The 19,613-nt window shown below is 50.4% G+C and overlaps 3 protein-coding genes across 4 annotated transcripts; all 3 read right to left on the bottom strand.

Moving 5' to 3' along the window:
- Positions 1–346: 346 nt before the first annotated feature.
- Positions 347–4,634, bottom strand: Phf23 (PHD finger protein 23). Of its 2 annotated transcripts, none has more exons than XM_005067515.3 (5): positions 4,405–4,634; positions 2,681–2,712; positions 2,469–2,561; positions 1,191–2,028; positions 347–1,088 (listed from the first exon to the last, which is right to left on the bottom strand). In XM_005067515.3, exons 1-5 carry the CDS (start codon positions 4,436–4,438, stop codon positions 874–876), a joined length of 1,212 nt encoding a protein of 403 aa, XP_005067572.1. In that variant the 5' UTR covers positions 4,439–4,634; the 3' UTR covers positions 347–873. The 2 variants fall into 2 exon arrangements, with proteins under 2 accessions (XP_005067572.1, XP_005067573.1); XM_005067516.3 differs by having other exon boundaries at positions 1,191–1,827.
- A 1,049-nt stretch (positions 4,635–5,683) lies between these two features.
- LOC101826430 (GABA type A receptor-associated protein) lies at positions 5,684–8,696 on the bottom strand. The gene is made up of 4 exons (XM_040748994.1): positions 8,481–8,696; positions 7,868–7,946; positions 7,603–7,721; positions 5,684–6,147 (listed from the first exon to the last, which is right to left on the bottom strand). Exons 1-4 carry the CDS (start codon positions 8,568–8,570, stop codon positions 6,082–6,084), a joined length of 354 nt encoding a protein of 117 aa, XP_040604928.1. The 5' UTR covers positions 8,571–8,696; the 3' UTR covers positions 5,684–6,081.
- Positions 8,697–9,699: 1,003 nt separating this feature from the next.
- Ctdnep1 (CTD nuclear envelope phosphatase 1) lies at positions 9,700–19,422 on the bottom strand. The gene is made up of 8 exons (XM_005067518.4): positions 18,612–19,422; positions 15,774–15,840; positions 15,562–15,680; positions 15,299–15,370; positions 11,616–11,732; positions 11,395–11,506; positions 10,756–10,840; positions 9,700–10,330 (listed from the first exon to the last, which is right to left on the bottom strand). The coding sequence occupies exons 1-8, from the start codon at positions 18,711–18,713 to the stop codon at positions 10,270–10,272; spliced, it is 735 nt and encodes a 244-aa protein (XP_005067575.1). The 5' UTR covers positions 18,714–19,422; the 3' UTR covers positions 9,700–10,269.
- Positions 19,423–19,613: the final 191 nt, after the last annotated feature.

Raw genomic sequence — 19,613 nt, 5'->3', positions numbered from 1 at the left:
GTTTCCACTCTTAGAATGCTGGCAACAGGCTCCCGCTGCTTTACCCATCCATCCCCCTCCCAGAGCTCAAAGCACCTCAGGTCCAACTGTAGGGGTGTGTGAGGGTACTGGTAAATCGAGAATTGCAAACCAACTTGGACCCCTAGGATGGCTTCTGGTTTTGAGTGAGGGAGGGTGATGGGGTCCTCAGACAGGTCTCATGTAGTCAAAGCCAACCTTAGCCCCTAAGTTGTCTCGACCTCCCAAATTGTGGGATTACAGCCCTGAATCTTAAGAGTGGGTTTCAGCCCCAACTACTGCAAGACATATATATGCCAGGTCCCCTCCCCAAGTAGGACAACGAGGATTGTAAAACACAAGAGCCCACTCTGCTTTATTTACAACACGCTGGCTGGCTGGACAAGCAGTCAGCCAATATTATTAAAAATGAGGCTAGTGATAATTGACACCTTTTTGCTTTCCTCCACCAGGTATGGTAGGTACTCCGCCTTTGAGCAACCACCCTGCTCAACATGGGGAGTCCAAAACTAAAAACAACCGGTGTAGAAGAAAGCAAACGGGAGTGAGAAGAAAACGAGGGAGTGCTGTATTTACACTACATTTTATAGACAACTATCCCATTATATCCCAGTCTGAGCCCTGGCCCTGAAGGTCAAAGGGTGGCAGGTTCACCGGACAGAGATTTGTCTACAGATCCAGCCTCCCCTGACCCAGATGTAACGGGTCTAACTCAAGTCCATGGAGCAGGCAGGACAGCGTAGAAGACTCTCATTTCCAAACAAGTCTCCCTAGGGAATTACTGCCTTGAAGAGGCTGAAGACTCTGAGCCTCAGTTCCCAAGTAATGTCACAAGTTCCAGCCTCAAGAGTGATGTCAGGGTTCTCCCGACTTGGGAAGACTCCCTAACCGCCGGGCCTCTGGCCGAAGTTCCTTGCATTTCTGGCAATAAAAGAAGTCAGGAACATTGGTCTTCTTTATCTTAGCACAGGAGAGGTGGATCCACGTTCCACACAGGCTGCACTCGATCATGGGCCGCCCAGCAAAGGGCTTTCTGCAGTAACATGTGATCAGATCCCATGAGTCATCACCTGGAAAAACCAAGTCTGTTTAGTGCTCTGCTTTAAGGCTTGGCTCACCATACCCCCCAAACCCATCATGCCAGCTCCCCATGGGCAGCGCTCAACTCTTACCTGATTCCACCATGATGTCCTCATCCATGACGCGCATCTCGCCTTCACTGGAGCTGGCATCTCCATCCTGGCTTGTTTCTGTGCTCCCCACCTCCTTGCCTTCACTGTCAGTAGGAGGGACACCGTCAGGGTGCACTGTCGTGGGGGGCCTGGGGGCTTCAGGGGGTGTGGGGAGCACAGGAACTGGGACTTCACCCCCCACCACTGTTGTCATCTCTTCTTCATCCTCCTCCTCCTCCTCCTCCTCCTCCTCCTCTTCCGAGTCTGTGTCACTGGGAGGTGCTCTAGGGGGGCCAGGAGGTGGGAGTCTATCCCCACGATCCGCCCTTTTCAACTTCCGCTTCTTGCTCTTCTTGATTCGAGACCGTTTTTCCCCATCCCCAGGAGCCGGCCGAGGCCTCCGGAGCACCCCAAAGCCAGTCCCACCTCCCGGTCCCAACTTTCTGTTCTTTCGGTCCTTCTTTCGAGGCTGGGAAAGGTCCCCCTGGGAAAGTGGCACTGGGGTGAGAGCAGCAGGGGACCGGGAGGTGTGCGTCAGGGATGTGGGAGACAGAGGAGAGGCCACTCTGGGCCCGTCCAGATCGAACAGAGAGTCCTTGAGCTTCATCTTCTCAAGCAGAGTGGCGCTGTCAGGAGCCTGCAGACGAGGGAAAGAGGACCTTGGGGGTCCTGGCTGGGTAGGACCTGCTTGAGCTGCCCTTCTCTTAGACGACTTTGCTTTCTTAACAAAAGTCTGGATAGTTCGAAGGTCCGAGGGGGCTGAGTCCCAGCCATCACTGTCTGCTGCACTCTCACCCCGCAATGGAGAGCTAGAGCCAGAAGCTGGCCAATCGCTTTCCTTAAAAGGAGCAAGAGACTAGGATCAGCAGGAGTCTAGTGACAGCTCAGCCCTGCCACATATCCAGCACAAAAACCAGAAGTAGACATATCCCTACCCCAAATCTGACATGTCCTCTAAATCCACCTTCACCCAGCCGTCATCAGCACCTCTGGTGCTCCTGCCTAGAGCCAGACCAGACCCCTTCAACTGTGTTTCTGTGTCTCATTTGCTAGTATACTTACCCGGAACTTTTCATTAACAGCAACTCAAGATCACCAACAAATCGCCAAAGTTTTACTCCTGTTTAAGCCAGCTAAAACCATTATTCCATTCCTCCACACCAGCTTTCCCACCACAGCCCTAAAAACTTCCAATTTTCTTAGTCTTGCATATTATAGTAGGATCTGCCTATAAAGTAATTCATTCTGACTCAAGTCAGCTACTTTTCTGTTCCCTACCTCTTTGCTAGAAGGGATGTAACCGGCATAGGCCAAGACAAAACTGCAGAATTTGTTGAAATCCTCAATTGTTCTCCGCCGTTTCTCTGGTGGCTAAAAGAAAAGAAACATGGATCAAATGGAAGCCAGGCACGAATGTTAGAGGGGCATTCCCAAAAGCACAGCCCCCAGATTGTGTATCAGTGTACTAGCCAAGGTATGGGACAGCTCACCTGAGTCTCTGGCTTCAGAGTCGGAGGTGGATCTGTGAAATCAATAAAAGCTGAGTCAAGGCACTAGGAAGAGTCTGTAAATTCCTACATCTAAACCTCGCCAGGTGTTGGTGGCGCATGCCTTTGATCCCAGCAGAGGCAGAGACAGGTGGATCTCTGTGAATTCCAGGCCAGCCTGGTCTACAGAGTGAGTTCCAGGCCAGCCTCCAAAGTCACACAGAGAAACTCTGTCTCCAAAAACCAAAAACCAAACACCAAACAAAAACCTTGGAGGTCTCAACCTAATCCCGTCTACTGTTAGGTCGCCTGCCCAGCCAGCCAGCCCCCAGCTGTGCCGGACCCGCCCCTGCTCCCCCTTCCGCCCCAAGGGGCGGAGCCTGGGCGCGGCGCCCTTACCGGCCTCGCTATAGCGCTCCCCTTCCCCCAACCAGAGGCCCAGCGCCCCGCCCCCTCCCAGCCTCTCCAGTCAACTCGGCTCTCTTGGCGCCCCACCCCGCCATACCGCTCCCGGGGCGAGACCAGGCCACCGCCCGCCCCCGTCCTTCACACGCGCCCGGAGCCCAGAGTTCCTACCCGGCCGCGCTCCACTGCCCTGGGCCCTCCACGCCGGCCGCCCGCCGGCCCCCAGGGTCCAGGATGACCACGCTGAACTGCTCCCCGCCCTCCGGCCCCTTCCACTCGAACACGAGGCCGGGCGCGCCCCTTACCCCCACCCAAAACACACGGCTACACACTCCCAACATTACTTCGCGTCCGGGACAGACAAGAGAGCTGCAGTCCGGACACAGCCCCACTTGCCCCCCCCACCGCCGCCGCGCTCCCCACAATTTCGCTGTCCCTCCGCCCCCATCCGGGGCTTTGGCCCCTCCCCGTCTCGAGCTCTTCGGGCTCCCCGCCGGGCCCCCGGGCCCAGTTCCGAGCTTCTCCGGCCGCCCCCCTCCCGCCCCCGTACTCAGCAAGTCCCTAAGCTACGGACCCCTAAACTCTAGCCCCCCAGTCCCCATCCAGACACTCCACAGCAGCCCCCTGCCGCCGCCGCTGCCCCTCAATACGCCCCCCAACTCGCAAGCTCCTGCCTTAGCCGACCGGCCCCCCCCCCCCCGCTCAAGTTGCCGGTCTTAACCCCCCACACCTCGCCCCGCCGCCACTACAAGTACCGGGCTAGCCTCGCTTCCCAGTTATCTGGCCCTACAACTACCCCTCAGGATCCGGCTCTATCGGAGACAATACCCAGACCCTCTCCTCTCCCCACAACTACCTGCCCACCCCTCTAACAATCACCAACCTATCTCTGGCGGCAACTACTAGGCGCTCAAGCGCCACCGTCACAAACTCCCCCACCTTGGCCAACTACCGGGCCCCTCACTCAATCCTCGTCGTGCTCTCAACTACTCTCCAGCAACCAGATTCCCCCAGCCTCTCTGCTTCGGAGCGCCAACCAGTCCGAGGCCTTTTCAGCCCCTAGCCCCCGAAGCTAGGCTCCCAGCGCCTCTCCCCGGACACCCCGCCGCCACCATCCACACCGTGCCTGATGTCTAACTATCCCGACCCAGTCTCCCACTCCTCTTTCTCCAAGGTATCTCAACTCGTCGCTCTCCCACCTCAGGAGCCAGGCCCCCGACCCCTCTTCCCGCACTCCCCCGCTGGGTGCCGGGGATCGACCTCCAACTTTGCCAATTGAATCCTCACCCTCTCCCTACCCTCTGTGCCTATGAAGCGCTTACCTTCGGGACTGGGCTCCGTCATGGCTTCCAGCATCGCCCCCTCCCCTCCACCCGGCCCGGCGACCCCCTTCTCTAAGCCGGGATTCCCAGTGCTGCCTTGGGTGCTCCGTGTTCCTACTGCCTCGCTCCACCGAAGTATCCGCCTTGGCGCGGTTGAGACTCCAGTCCGCTACCGCCACCTCCCTCTGCCACTGCCTCCCGCACTCCCGGACCGGGCCCCCTCCCCCCGCACCGCCGGCCGCCTGCTCCCTCCTCCTCCTCCTCCTCTCTCCTCCCTCCCTTCTCCCCCTCCCCGCCGGCTCCGCCGCGCAGTGCACCAAGGGATTTGTAGTTTGTGCAGGGGCAGCGGAAAGGGGATTGTAAGATCCTCCGAAACTTCAGTTCCCAGTAAGCCACGGACTGGCGCAGGCGCAATAAACAGGTTCTCCCCTCGCCCAACAGGGGAGTGGTGGGGAGATTCGGAGCCAGAGAGGTAGAGCGGAAGAGTCCGCACAGACTCCCGGGAAGTGTAGGCTGGGCGGGACCAAGACAGTAGACGAAGAAGGGATTAGGACTCTCGGCCACCATACTGCCTCATTTTGTACTTTCTTTTCACCCCTCCGGGAACCGCCCCACTTCCGGCCAAGAGGAGACATGGATGCTGGGAGATGAAGTTCTCCTAAGTGATACTGGCACCCTTTGCCCTCTCTGAAATTCCACTTTACAGGATCCCATACGCTGGCACAAACTCTGCAAGTGACAGCCAGTTAAAGACAGACCTTTTACCACTTCCCAAGCATGTACATTCTTCTTTAATACAAAGTAACAAATTTGGATATGCTTACCTAAAAGTGGTACTTTCAAACTTTCTTCATAGAAACCCACAACCACCACCCCTTTATTTACAACCCAAGCCAATATTCACATATATAAAAATCAAAGCTTCATGAGGTAATGCTAACATTATTCCACTCACTAAAAAAATCTTTTCAAACATGGAAATACCTACATCATAGCCGGGTGTTGGTGGTGCATGCCTTTAATCCCAGCACTCTGAAAGCAGAGGCAGGCAAATCTCTGTGAGTTCGAGGCCAGCCTGGTCTACAGAGCAAGTTCCAGGACAGCCTCCAAAGCCACAGAGAAACCCTGTCTTGAAAAACCAAAAAAAAAAAAAAAAAAAAAAAAAAAGAAAGAAATACCTACATCAACAACCTATATCACATCCCTTTTTCTCTCCCACCATTGAAGTTCAAGACACTTGAAACAAACAGGAGGTGGAATGACACAGGGCAAAATTCAATTCAGCTCGGTGGTTTCTTCTTTATTGATATGCCTCCTACCTCCCCCTGACAGTGTCAACCCCTTCCATCTACCCCCCCAAAAAGAAGGTAGTGAAAGGAAGGGTTTGTTGGGGTTTTGAGCCTTCTGGGCAGTTAGAAAGGGAATAGAAACCAAAACAATCAGCGGATGTGACAGAGATTGACAATCAAGAAGTCTAAAGCAGAGTAGGAATGGAGGACAAACAAGGGGACAAGGAAGAGATGGAGAGACTGTGTCTACCATTACCCCTCTTGCTGAGAGGGGCTGGAGAATCAGCCTCAAACATTAAGTGCAGGTCTTGAAGAAGGGAGATGGTGTTTGCCTGAAGGATGGTGTTTGCTCTTTGTAGAATGGAACCCCACCTCAGGGACAGCAGCTTCACAGACCGTAGACGCTTTCATCACTGTAGGCAATGTATAGAAAGAAGTCTTCTTCATGGTGTTCCTACAGTGAAACCAAAAATGGGTGTAATTGGATCCAAGACACTCCTCAGGAATCATTCTTTTAGGCCTGGCCTGGTAATTCCAGCTCTTGGGAAGGACTGAAAGTTAAAGGCCACCGAGGCAACTTAAGAACCCGGTTCAAAATGCATTTGTAAACATAGAGCATGTGTAAGGTACCTACCTAGCAAGTGTAGGCACTAAGTACAAAAGGAACCTTAAAAATAGCCTTTTATGCCGGGTGGTGGTGGCACATGCCTTTAATCCCAGCACTCGGGAGGCAGAGGCAGATCTTTAGATCTTTGGGAGTTCAAGACCAGCCTGGTTTACAAGAGCGAGTTCCAGCCTCCAAAGCCACAGAGGAACCCTGTCTCGAAAAACCAAAAAAAAAAAAAAAAAAAAAAAAATAGCCATTTATTCTTATTTTCTCTCCTTTAAGAAAGGCTGACCTCAAACTCACTATGTAGCCAAGGTGGCTTCCAACTCAAGATACTACTCCCTCAGCCCCTCAGGGTTTACTTGCTTGCTCTCTTTATTTTTGGGGTGTGTGTTTGTGAGTTCTCTGGGGTTTTGTTTTTGAGATAGGGTCTCACTATGTACCTCTGGCTGGCCTCAAACTCTCTATGTCGAGCACAATGCATTTACAGACATCTACCTGCCTCTACTTCCAGAGTGCTGACTACACCCCACTGTCGGCGGTTTTATGTTTGTTTTGAGACAGGATCTTAATATGCATCTCTGATTGATCAGGATAGCTTCAGAGATCCACCGATTTTAATGATAGGATTAAACTTGGGTACAGAAGCAACTGATTATATTGAAGACAGACTTCTGCCTCCTGAGGACTTACAGAATCAAAAGTAAACACCACTGTGCATCCGTTATTTAAGGTGGGAGTTTCAGGCACACCTTTAATTCCAGCACTCAGGAGGAGGAGTTCAAGGCCAGCCTGGTTTACAGCACAAGTTCCAGGACAGCCAGGGTTACAGAGAAACCCTGTCTCAAAAAAAAAAAAAAAAAAAAAAACCCCAAACTGTTCTGACATATTGGATGAGGGTAAAAGACTTGGGTAATAGGAATCCCAACCAAAACAGCTACTCCCACTCAAGCTCTTCTCTCTATTCCCTCTGCTATTAAAACCCCAACTGTCGCCGGGCGTTGGTGGCGCACGCCTTTAATCCCAGCACTCGAGAGGCAGAGGCAGGTGGATCTCTGTGAGTTCGAGGTCAGCCTGGTCTACAGAGCGAGTTCTAGGACAGCCTCCAAAACAATACAGAGAAACCCTGACTCGAAAAACAAAAACAAAAACAAAAAACAAACAACTGCCCAGGACTACTCTGACATGTTAAAGCTTCTAAGCCAGCTATACAAGGAATTGCTGGCCTTTACTCTCTTCTATTCAAGCTGTCAGGAACTCCTCTCCAAACACTCCTATTACTTCCAAGGTATACTACTATACCTGGTATAGCTGTCCCATTGTGGCACTGGTGGGTGGAATGACGTTGTTGACAAAGAAAAACAAGGCATCCTCAGCACGGAGATGAATTCGCTTCCGGATCAAGAAGTAGAATTGACCAACTGCCAAAACACAATGCAAGAACGTCACAGAGGTCATCAGTGCTTCCAGAAAACAGCTGCCAGGTGACGCCTCCTCCTCCCACAAAGATGGCATTCCCACCCCCAGAAGGGGTCCCACATCTGGAGTCACATCTCCACATTCCCACCTGTAAGATCAGAAGGCACCAGGTATTTCTTTTTGTCCAAATCTCCTATCCGAGCTTTGGGAGCTTTTTCCACTATCACCTAGTGAAAGGAAGATACGACTGAGAAGACACAAAAAATACCACTACATCGATGAAGAACTCAAGATACCATATTCCCTGAACTGAAACCTACTACAACCTCATTTCTCTTTATCCTTATATATGTGGTGCACGCAGCATTGAGCCCAGAGATCCTAGCCTCACTGGTTTACCTAAACTTTGAGTGTTGGTCACAGAATGGCACATCACAGTAACTTTTCATCTAAGAAACAGGATGACTTGTTTGGCCAAACTACTTTAAATCTGGGTAGCTGAGAGGATGGCCATGGAAGCCCTGGTTGTCAAGCTCCCTAAGGCCTCCATTCTGACAAATGCCAAGGTCTCTCCCTCTCCTGTCCACATCGCAGTCCCAGGTCTACTTACACAAGCTTCTCCTCCTGATACCAGAGACAACCGCTTCAGATTCCTAACCCCTAGATAGAACGGAGCCTGACCCTCCACTTCCCCAGACTCAAGCCGAGCTTGTGGTGACAGCGTCAGCACCCTGAGCCTTGGCCCTGGATACTGTCCTTACCGGGACCCGGTCTGGGTATTTCTTTCGGATTTTCTCGCCCTCAGAGCGGCGCTTCTCGAACGGATGCTCCTCTTTGTACACGAACTTCATTCTCCCGAGAACCGGGCTGGACCTAGCTGGGCTGAGGAAACCCAGGGGGGGGGGCCGGGACAGGGGGCGGCGGCGGAGGTGGCGGCGGCTTCGACGAACAGACTCAGCGGAGCGATCCACGAATTTGCGCCACTTCCCTATTCACCAACCCCGCCCCCGGCCATCCAGCGCGGCCCCGCCTGCTGAAATACGCCACTAGCTCAGCTTGCTAAAGCCACTGGCGTAGCACCACCCGCTGCCCTGTCCTTTCACGCCTTCAGCGTAACTGCTTTGGAATCAATTTGTGTGCTACGCAGATGACATCGCAGCGAAGATTACTGTCGTTTCAAATCAACTGAAAACCCTTTCTCCGGTAGCCTCACAGCACGAAATAGGGTAGCAGGTGGCAGTCATAAAATTTGGGTCTCTAGTTCTTTTTGTAAATTACGTAGGGGAAAGCAAACAATTCCAAGTCGAGGTATTCACGAAACGCGAAACTACGCTGAAGGCGGCCGTTGACACCAAAACAAAGTAGTACCCAAGAGGTGGATATGAGCTCCACAATAAAAGGACAGAAAGGGGTTTCCAGACACGTACAGGAACGCTTAGGGATTGGAGTTGAGTGGACCAACAGGAACTGCAAAGCCCAAAAGATAGGAATACGCCAATGCGGAGGGACACATTTTGAGATGCACACTATCATGTGACCTCAGAAAAGGGCGGAGCATCACGTGGCGGATATGAGAAAGTAGACCCGGCTCTGAGAGGTGTCAGGGAGGAGGTAGAGTTCCGCCCCAAGTTTACTGCCTGAGAGCCAACAGCCCATAGGCAGCGCCCTCTTAGCCTGTCCACGTCAACCTCTCAGACCAAGCCCTGCCTTTCTCCAGCGGTGTATGCCCTTTGAATGATCGAGGATTCTCTTCTTCGGCTTCTATGTCCTAGTTTGAAGTTGCTTTTCTTCCCTGTTCCTGGGGTCCCCATCCTATCCCTGGGGCCTGTCCTGCCAAACTGCGTTGATATAAACTATTTCATCTCCATACCGAGTCCCACCCACATCCCAAACAGCATCTTTCCCCGTTTCAGGGGCAGCAGGGTGGATGTGAACAATTCCCTCCACTTCCATAAACGTCAGAGAAGGACCTATAGCAGCTTTGGTTTCAAAGTTATAATGCATGGTTTAAAAGAGGAAGGAAGAAAAGAGAAAGTTGATTACAGGTATCAAGGGGCTTGGGGGAAGAAAAAAATGAGGAAAAGGAAGGGAAGGACGAGTTTGAGGAAGATCCTCCAGTGGCCCAAATCCCAGGCTCCCACCCACAGCCCAGCCCTTGGAGCAGGAGTGAAGAATTAGATCGGTTTTGTACAAGAGTTTTTAAAAAATCAAATCACAACAAAGTTGACTTGGCTTCTTTTGAGACTCTGGGATCACGTCTGTCATTCAGGCCAGTCCTGCCTCTCCACCAGACAGTTTGAGCTCTCCAAGGGCTTCACCTGTCTGGCATTTCCATGGAGTGTGAACACGAAGAGTGAGGCTGCTTCACAGTCTGGTCCATGTGTCCATCCAGACTCCATAAGTGGAGTGCAGAGCTCCGAGGGCAAAGAGGGATGGGAGGGGCAGACCCTGCCCAGGCAGTCCTCACATTGGACAGGGCAACAGACGGCATTCCAAGAGTTCTCCCTCCCTTTCCCCCCCACCCCAACTCAGGTGGAGGGGGAGCAGCTGTCACCAGAGCCTATGTTGGTGAAGGTTTCGGCTCAACACAGAACGGACATCAGCAGTGAACCTGGAATGACAGTAACTTGCATTGGTGCAATACCTTACAGTTGATGTCCTTACGGGGAGCCTACTGGAGGTTAGGATGGAACTCAATACCACTTTCAAACAGTGAGACAGGCTCAATTTGATAGAGGCCAAATGACTAAAAACAATGAGCTCTGAAGTTAAAAAGATCTGTCTCAAACCCTGAAGTTTTGAAGGACTTTTTTTCTAATTCTTTTGAGATCTGCCCACCTTCTCCTTGGCAGCCCAAGTGTTGTTAGATATGGTAGTGCACCTGTGACCCCAGGTAGCACTTGGGGGGCTAAGCCAGGAAGCCCATGTTTCAGGCCAGCACAGACTACATAGAAAGAATTTGTCTCAAAAAAAAACTTTTAACAATGAGAGAGAAAAAAAAAAGATCAAAAAGTATCTACAGACCACTTTCCTTACCTGAGGGCATCCAGCATTGGGAGAAGGTTGAGAAGGGCTGTGTCACTGGGGTCACTGAACCAGGATTTGATAGGGATGGCATTGTCTAGGGTAAAATTACAGTTGAAAAGAGGTGAAGAATTCAAGAGAGCCTGTGAGTTTTTCTTCAATATTATTGCTTTAAAACCCATACACTTCACCCACCAAAAGTCATCAACCACCTAAGTAAAACCCTTATTTCTCTTCAAATGTCAAAATGAATTATCAATAGACTTCACAACAGTGTGAGGCTAGAGTTCTGGTCAAACTGCCACCGTGCCTCACTTAAAGTGAATTTGATTGGGAAGTCCCATTTATAAAACAGACACGTGAGCATGGGTACCTCATTTGGAATAGAGAAACAACTTACATTCAGATCTGTAGTACAGTAGGGAATCCAAACTCTGGGACTAGAACCCAGGTCTTCTGCCTCCTAACTCCTGGCACTGAACCCCTCAAGGAGTTAGGGGTATAGCTAAATAGTATAGTGTTTTGCCTGGGATTTAGTGTGAAGACCTGGGTTCTATCCACAGAACCACTAAAACAAAGAGTCAGGTCAGGCCAGGCCATCCTGGTCAGAGCCATTTCCTGGTCCTGCCAGACTCACCACCTTTCCCATACCTGGGTGGCTCCTATAAGCCCCGGGGGAGTTATCCAGGATCACAATGCTGGAGAGGTCACTGTGGACCACAGAGAGGTCTTTGATGTAGCTGCCCAACTCCAAAGTGCAGTGCTGGAGAGCAGAGGATGATGTATCACACACACATCTCCATCCCTATTTCCACCCCACACCAGGACCCAGGTAACCTGCCTGTCTTTCAAATCTGATTCTGGCTCCTTACCTGTCTATAGTATCTCCTCTTAAGAATGCTTCTGCTATTGTCCAGTTTATCTGCCACAGCAGAGCCATAAATTTCCATACTTGCTGTAAACACCACAAGCTCATACCACTGGCTTACCTGAAGTAGATTGGAGAAAAATAAAGATGTCACACAAAGTAATCATTCATTTCCGACATAATGCTTTTCAGCCTAGCTATTTGGCCTTCAAGTAACACCAAAGTCTGTGAAAATGCAAAATATTTGGACCCTCCGCCAATCCTCCAAACTCAGTGTCTGAGGCACCCAACATCCTTAAGATAAAAGATATAAACACAGCCGGGCGTTGGTGGCGCACGCCTTTAATCCCTGCACTCGGGAGGCAGAGGCAGGCGGATCTCTGTAAGTTCGAGGCCAACCTGGTCTACAGAGCGAGATCCAGGACAGTCTCCAAGACAATACAGAGAAACCCTGTCTCAAAAAACAAAACACAAAGCGCAGGATGCCTGTGAAAGAACAGAACGATAGCACTGTAACAGATGAGCCCCGGGCTACTCAAAGCCCTCCCCCACTTCCTACAGATCCCTTACAAAACTGCCCTTGGTCTCCGTCCTAGTTTGCTACTCCACTGCTATAATTAAACATTGACCAAAACCAACTGGGGGAAGAAAGGATTTATTTCATCTAATAATGCCCAGATCACACTCCATCACTGAGGGAAGTCAAGACAGGAGGAACCTAGAGGCAGGAACTAAAGTAGAGAGCACACAGGAGCACTGCTTACTGGCTGGCTTTCCATGGCTTGCCCAGTGTTTTCTTACCCAGCACAGGACAACCTATCCACAGGTGACACTGCCCTCAGTGGACTGTGCAACTACCAAGTTGTCCACTTTTCCAACCACTGAGTTCTTAGCCTTGAAGGTGTAAGACAAGTCATTACTATTTTCCCATAAACTGGATGAATAAATTCTTTCAATACATATCCAGCATGTTAGTTCTGCTCCTCTAGAGAACCCCATTACAAAACTGCAGAGGAAACTGCCCATGCTGACCAGGGAGAGGACTATGGAAGATATGAAACTAGCTGGAGAAGCAACTGAATGCTTACTGCCGAATGGGCTGCTCTTCAGAGAGCTTAAAGATAATGCCAGGTAATCCCAGCACTCAGGAGGCAGAGGCAGGCGGATCTCTGTGAGTTCGAGGCCGGGCTGGACCGATAGCCTCCGAAACAATACAGAGAAACCCTGTCTCGTAAAAACCAAAAAAAAAAAAAAAAAAAAAAAAAAAAAAAGATAATGCCAGGAACTATGCAAAGGATGGAAGGCCAGCCTGTAAAGTTTCAGAGGGAAACCAAGATTACAGGGCTGCTTATGTAATATTTGGATTAAAAATCACAATCTGTGGACACAGCACAACATCAGGCAGCTTGTATATACATAAAGTAAAAATAAAACAACTCTTTCAAAAGGAAGAATCTATGGACCAAAGCCAGGCATGGTGGCACACACCTATCTTTAAGCCCAGCACTGAGGAGGCAGAGGCAAGAGGCAGAGCTACACAGAGAAACCCTGTCTCAAAAAATCAGTTTGTGGAAGAGAAACCTGTGCTTTAATGGGACAATGGATGCTGGTTAGCTAGGGCTGAAGAATCAGTTGTGATGAAGAAGAGACCAGCACACCAAGGCGAAATCTTCTGAAGTATTTCCTCAAGGTTGGCCCACAGGAATTACAGTCTAGAAGTTATGGTCTAATTAAGGCTGCATCTAAAGCTGGCAGCCAAACTTGGTGTGTGTTTCAAAGTCCACACCTTACTACTGGTTTTGGCAGCAGGAAGGCTACAGAATTAAAGGGATCAGGGAGAAAGTTGAGGCTTGGCACTGTTAAAGGCCAGGAGAGGCTATTGATGAAGGTACAGCCTCAGGTACAGTGGAAACCCCAGGGCTAAAAGGTCATGAAGTGAAGCTAAGGCTTCGTACCATGAACAGAGTCAGAGTTCCCGAAGAGGCCAGGAGCCAATAGGTGAAAGGACAACCTCAGCTGCAGCAGACCCAGTATACTGTATACGCCAGTACACGGGACGACCACACAAGACAGTGGCAGATACAAAGCAGAGTTGCCTGTGCCTATGAGACAAGCTGTGTGTGCTACTGACAGCAAAACTAGAAGTGAAGCTGCCCAAGCTCTTTGGAGGCCTGGAGACGGTAAGTGATTCCCAAATGTCAGACACTGAGCTGTAAAACTTCATTTACACCACTAGATGTTGGTTTTGCTATGATTTGATTGTAACCCTGGTTCTTCCCTCACTGGTGGCACATGCTTTTAATCCAAGCGGGGGTGGAGGAGTGAGGGATGGAGGTATTAGTTAGAGGCAGGCAGATCTCTGTAAGTTGGAGGCCATCCTGGCCTACAGAGTGAGTTCTAGGACAGTTTGAGAACACCTGCTTCTGTCTCCTGAGTGCTGGGATTAAAAGCTCAAGTCACCATCGCTCTGCTGAGACTTTGAACTTTTAAGTCTTTGAATTTTTTTAAAGACTATGGGACTTTTAAAGCTTTATTTTATATTATGAAATAAATATGAGACTTAAGGGAATAAAGTTATGGCTTTTACAATTTATTTCCATGTTTCCTTTTTTTCAAATTATGTTCATGTGTGTGTGGATATGTACATGTGAGTGCAAATGCCCATGAAGGCCACAAGCATCAGATCCCTCTGGAGCTGGAGTTACAAGTGGTTGTGAGCTACCTCTTAAAGAGAAACACCTATCCACCACTATCCATCTCTCGCACCCAAGAGTACGGGTTTTTTGTTTTTTGTTTGTTTGTTTTGGGGGTAGTGTTTCGAGGCAGGGTTTCTCTGTGGCTTTGGAGGCTGTCCTGGAACTAGCTCTTGTAGACCAGGCTGGCCTCGAACTCACAGAGATTCTCGAGATTCTCCTGTCTCTGCCTTCCGAGTGCTGGGATTAAAGGCATGCACCATCACCGCCTGGCAAGAGTATGGTTTTTAAAGTGACATGTTATTTTGTCCAGTGACAATGGATGGACTGTGACGTTTGGTTTTAATGTCAACTTGCCACAGGTTAGAACCACCAAATAGGGCACTCAATTGAAGAATTGTCCTGATTGCTTTAAGTGATGTGAGAAGACCCACCATGAGAGTTGGTAGAACCTTCTGGTAGTAGCCCAGGTTAAAAACAAACACAATAGAAGGAAGGTTATTTGCTTCTTGCTCATTTGACCCCTACTGTGTTGATTCACCCTGCTGCTGCAGCTGCTTCCTTCACTAATGTCACAACCAGCATTTCCAAACATCTCTCATCAACTAAGAACCAGCAGCTCTTTAGGAACCTCCCAAATTTTCAGCATCAGATTGGAACTGTTGGGATACCAGCCTCATGAACTGAATAACTATAAAACTGTCAGCCTTTCCAGCATAAAACAACACCATGAAACTGCTCCAACTGCTGAGGTACCCGGCTCAAGCACTGAGCATCTATCTGGTTCTTAGCCTCTCAGGTATAAGACAACTTCACACTTTTTTATTGTAAGCTGAATAATATACATCTGTATATTTGCATTCTATTGGTTCTGTTCCTCAAGAGAACCCTGACCACCATGCCAGCTTCTCACCCTTTCTCTAAATCCCCTGAAGACCCAGGACCCTACCACCCCTCTTTCATCAGGGAGTTCCCATTAGCTCATGGCACTCACCACTTCTAAGAAGAAATCCACATGGGGTCTCTTATGTACAAAAAACCGGACAGGATGTTTGTCTATTACCACCTGCAAAGGAACGGGGAGAAGATGAGGGAGTCCTGAGTACCACCACACTGACATTGCCCTTATGCCCGCCACCTGCTTTTCTCCTGGCTGATGCTGGTGCTAGGTCTTGCCAAGCCCTAACCCTTAAGACTGGGAAAGAGAGTTTATGTCTGGACACAGTAAGAGATTAACTACTTCATAACCCCACACACCTTGAGGATGAAATCGGGAGGTGTTCCAGGCCTCACTGTAGGCCTCAGGACCCCATCATGGTGAGAGTGAATAAGTGTCTCATCCAGATCCAGCACCAGGATCTTCCTCTTCACCTGGGCTGGACCACATGGAAGAAACAACACCGATGACCTCCAGCCCAAAGCTGGAGCCTACTTCACCTGTGGGTAGTTTTCCCATCCAACACACTCACCTAGTCGATTCCGGGACAGAGGAGACAAGGGAAGGATATCATATCGAACAGTCTGATACTGAATTACCTAAGAATAACAAGAGAAAGGAAATTAGAACCCCTTATACGGAAACCTTTCCTGACAATAATAATAGCAAATACCGAACATATACCATATGCTAGGCACTATATGTAAGACTCAGGATCTAATATATAATCCTCATAAGGATAGAGTAAGGCTCAATGATAGAACACTTGTCTAACATGTAAGAGACTCTAGGTTCAATACCCAGCAACTTTAAAAAAAAAATTCAAGAAATACTATAATTATCCTTGTTTAACGGGTGGTGAGACAGGCAGCAAAGACTAAATACCTTCATGCCTAGGGCTGCACAGCTAGTCTCATCTCCTTATTAAAACTAAAATGAGCCGGGCGGTGGTGGCGCACACCTTTAATCCCTGCACTGGGGAGGCAGAGGCAGGAGGATCTCTGTGAGTTAAGAGACCAGCCTCATCTACAACAGCTAGTTCCAGGACAGCCTCCAAAGCAATACAGAGAAACCCTGTCTCGAAAAACCAAAAAATAAAATTAAAAAACTAAAATGAAAACACGAATTTCCTCTCAATCATGCCTATTTTTCCAGTGCCTTAAAAACCATACAAAGGATGCCCAGCGGTGGTGGTGTACATCTTTAATCCCAGCACTCGGGAGGCAGAGGCAAGCGGCTCTCTGTGAGTTAAGAGACCAGCCTCATCTACAACAGCTAGTTCCAGGACAGCCTCCAAAGCTACACAGAGAAACCCTGTCTTGAAAAACAAAAAACAAACGCAAAAAAAAAAAATACTGTAGCAAGATAATGAGCTAATAGCAGAATGTGCCCTCTTAATATATCCTGCCACACTGAACGAAGAAACACACAGGTTCCCCACCTTCACCTCAAGGATTCTTTATGGCCACTCCTGTCACCTCTCTTGGGAACCAAGAACCTCAGACTCTTAGTGGGCAGAGAATAGGAGTCAGAAAAGGAAGTCCTTGGATCACTGAGAGGAACAGTAGATGAAGGAATCAAGGGGTTGTCAGGTCAGCTAAGTTCCTCTGACTAAGGGTCATCAGGACTATTTTAACCAGCCACCTGTCCACTTATGTTTCTACTAGCCAAGTCACAAGTTGTAGAGAATGTCTGAAGAGCCTCTTTACCCTGGTACTCAGGGCAGTGTAGAGAACATTGTCTTACTTTACAGTCCTACTACACCTGACAGGACATATAGAAGGCCAAAGTGAAGCAAGGACTGTGAGAGAGAGGTGAAAAGGGACAAGGACATCATCACTCAAGCTTTCCAGCTCTGCTTCTCTAGAAGCTATTCCTAACCCCAGAGCTTCTGTGCTCTTTCTAACAGACAAATGCTCTCAGTCCATTCCTAGGCCGTAAGGCACACACTCCCTACTTGAAAACCAAAAGGCCCTCTCTTCTTTAATCCCAAGGCATCTGCCCTTCTTTTCTCCCTGAGCCAGTGACGAGGGCTGAAACAGCTCGGGTGTCCTGCCCCGCTATCTCGGGTTGCACATGCTGGGCATGTAGGGAATGCTCTAAGTATCAGCCAGAAAGGGCGTGGGGAAAAAACCAGACTGGAAGGGAAGGGAGGACAAAAGGCTGTGGGGTCAGTGATGTACAGGGGAGCAATTTAGGAAGTAACTAATCTTCCAAAACAAGGACTACAGCACTACTCCCTACACTCAAAAAAAAAAAAAAAAAAAGCTGTTAGCAGAGGGCAGATTCTTAGGACAAGCTCAGGATGAAAGGACAAGCAGATGTCAACACATAAAACCACAGGAGTTAGGCATACACTGTGTCAGCCTTGCATACACCAAATCGTTCATGAATCCTACCACTCTTAGGAGACTAGGTGTGCTTACAACCACCACCACCACCCAGGATAATCCTCACCCCAAACCAGGAAGTGGAAGAAATAGACTGGATTGCTAGAGAATGAATGCAAGTCCAGGGTATGCTCTCAAATAAGCCAAGCGCCAAAGTCTTTCTGGGGCTCACTCACTTTCCCCAGTACCCGACTTTAGGAGATTTGCCCCAGAGGTGATGAAAACACAGGGGCACATTCATCAAGTGATGTTAGCTGAAATAAATTTTACCTCTGAGAAAAGCTTGAGGGAGAGAACCCAGGGATGCTTGGGTTCATCCAGTCTCTACACTCAGGTATCTCTTCCTAATTGCTAGTCTCCTGGAGAAACATGCCCACCTTCAGATGCAAGCTTTACAGCTAACAGTCAGGTCTTCTAATGAGACACCCAACTTTAACGTGCTGCCTCTTACAACTAAAGATGCCCATTATAAACGCATCTTTTTCAGTCCCGGGGTATCAGCAAACCCATATACACACACTATAGGTTTCCCGAGTCTTTTTGGAGGAGCTCCTGCACAACCAAGGCTTTTCCCCAAGTTGCCATCCCTGCTACATATGCCCTCCTACACACACACACACACACACCACTGACAAAGGATCCTGGCTCTTTCAACAGCAGGGTCTGGCTACCAGCAAACAGGTGTCCCCAGCCTCTTTCTTTAGCAACAACTCCAGCTTTCTTAAAGAGTGCACCATTCTAGCCCCCAAGAGCTGCCAAATCCCATCTAGGCAGATTAAAAAAAGAAATCAAAACCATACAGATTTTGGTTCTTCTATAAGGTTCTAAACCCTGCTTAAAGGTGTCCTACTTCTCCAGCGGGTAAAGCGCTGGCCAAGGCTCCCTTCCTAGGCCCAAAACAAGAGGCCCAACGCTATCCAAAATTCCGTGAGCACCGCGGACAGAGGTCCCAGCCACTGTCAGCACCCACACCAACTCACCGTGCGGATCTGCCTCCGCAAAAGGTAAATAAAGAAGCTCCAGAGCTTGGCGGCGAAGGCCACGAACGTGCGCAGCCCCAGCAGACACTGCGTCCGCATCATCCCGATGACCCCGGCACCGCCGGCCCCGGGGCCCCCGCGGCCCAGCTCCGCCAGCCCCCCGGGGGCAGCCCCCCGCCGCCGGGAGGGGGAACGGGGGCCCCGAGCGGCAGGAGAGGCTGCAGAGATGGGCACGGAGTGGGTGGCTCAGAAAGCCACCCCCAGCGAAGGGAAAGCCCAGCGGAACCGGGAGCTGGGGGACTGGCGTGGGCAGCCCGCAGGGGCCCACATGAGCGGGAAGTGGCACCGACGGCTTCGCGTGGGCTGCAGGCCGAAACAGGTCGGGCTAGGACGGGGTCCTCTGAGACCAGGAGGGAAGGGGATGGAGAATTGGGGGAGGGGGTGGTGGGGGAGGGGGCAAGGGAGAAGGGAGGGAGGGAGATGGGAGGGGAAGGGGAAAGCGAAGGGTGGCCCTCTGCGCAGGCGCGCTAGGGGTCTGCCCCGGGAAGGGGGCGGGCGGGGGCAGCGGCGCGCGAAGGGCCACGACGACTCTTGGGGCCTGTGGGCGCAGGAGCAGGGAAGGAGGGGGAGGGGGAGCCGAAGGGCGCGGAGCGCTGGGCCGGAGTGGCCTCCCCCTCCCCGAGGTCGGGGTCTCTTAGCCGCTAAGGAGCGGGGCTGCAGCCCCTGCAGCTGGGCTTCCCACTCTGACAGGCGCCATTTTACCGCCCAAAGGGCTCCCTCCTCCTGTCTTCCCTCCTCCTCTTCCCCTCTGACAGTACTTCCGGTCGTGACGTGTATTCACTTCCCTGGGATTGATGTTCCCTCGACTGGTTCTAATGAGGGAGGGTAGAGTTAAGGAAAGCAGAGAGCCCAGACTCGGGATGCAGCGTTGCGCACGCGCGCAAGGTTACTGCCGGGCGGGACCCGGAGCGGGCCTCTGATGGTGTGGGCGGAGCTGAGTGA

The sequence above is a fragment of the Mesocricetus auratus genome, unplaced genomic scaffold, assembly GCF_017639785.1.
Source record: "Mesocricetus auratus isolate SY011 unplaced genomic scaffold, BCM_Maur_2.0 Super-Scaffold_100007, whole genome shotgun sequence".
Lineage (NCBI taxonomy): Eukaryota > Metazoa > Chordata > Mammalia > Rodentia > Cricetidae > Mesocricetus > Mesocricetus auratus.
The sequence above is the reverse complement of the archived record's forward strand: the minus strand, read 5'-3'. Positions and strand labels throughout refer to the sequence as shown.

What these genes read in the sequence shown, in the direction of transcription:
- LOC101826430 (XM_040748994.1), bottom strand. Translation starts at nt 8,570, where the DNA reads ATGAAGTTCGTGTACAAAGAGGAGCATCCGTTCGAGAAGCGCCGCTCT. An exon ending in AATACCCAGACCGGGTCCCG is followed by an intron (nt 7,947 to 8,480) that starts GTAAGGACAGTA and finishes TCCTTTCACTAG; the next exon opens with GTGATAGTGGAAAAAGCTCC. An exon ending in GGTGCCTTCTGATCTTACAG is followed by an intron (nt 7,722 to 7,867) that starts GTGGGAATGTGG and finishes GTGTTTTGGCAG; the next exon opens with TTGGTCAATTCTACTTCTTG.
- Phf23 (XM_005067515.3), bottom strand. Translation starts at nt 4,438, where the DNA reads ATGCTGGAAGCCATGACGGAGCCCAGTCCCGAAG. An exon ending in GACGGAGCCCAGTCCCGAAG is followed by an intron (nt 2,713 to 4,404) that starts GTAAGCGCTTCA and finishes TTGATTTCACAG; the next exon opens with ATCCACCTCCGACTCTGAAG. An exon ending in CTCTGAAGCCAGAGACTCAG is followed by an intron (nt 2,562 to 2,680) that starts GTGAGCTGTCCC and finishes CTTTTCTTTTAG; the next exon opens with CCACCAGAGAAACGGCGGAG.
- Ctdnep1 (XM_005067518.4), bottom strand. Translation starts at nt 18,713, where the DNA reads ATGATGCGGACGCAGTGTCTGCTGGGGCTGCGCACGTTCGTGGCCTTC. An exon ending in TGCGGAGGCAGATCCGCACG is followed by an intron (nt 15,841 to 18,611) that starts GTGAGTTGGTGT and finishes TGTTATTCTTAG; the next exon opens with GTAATTCAGTATCAGACTGT. An exon ending in CCAATGCTGGATGCCCTCAG is followed by an intron (nt 10,331 to 10,755) that starts GTAAGGAAAGTG and finishes CTGTCATTCCAG; the next exon opens with GTTCACTGCTGATGTCCGTT.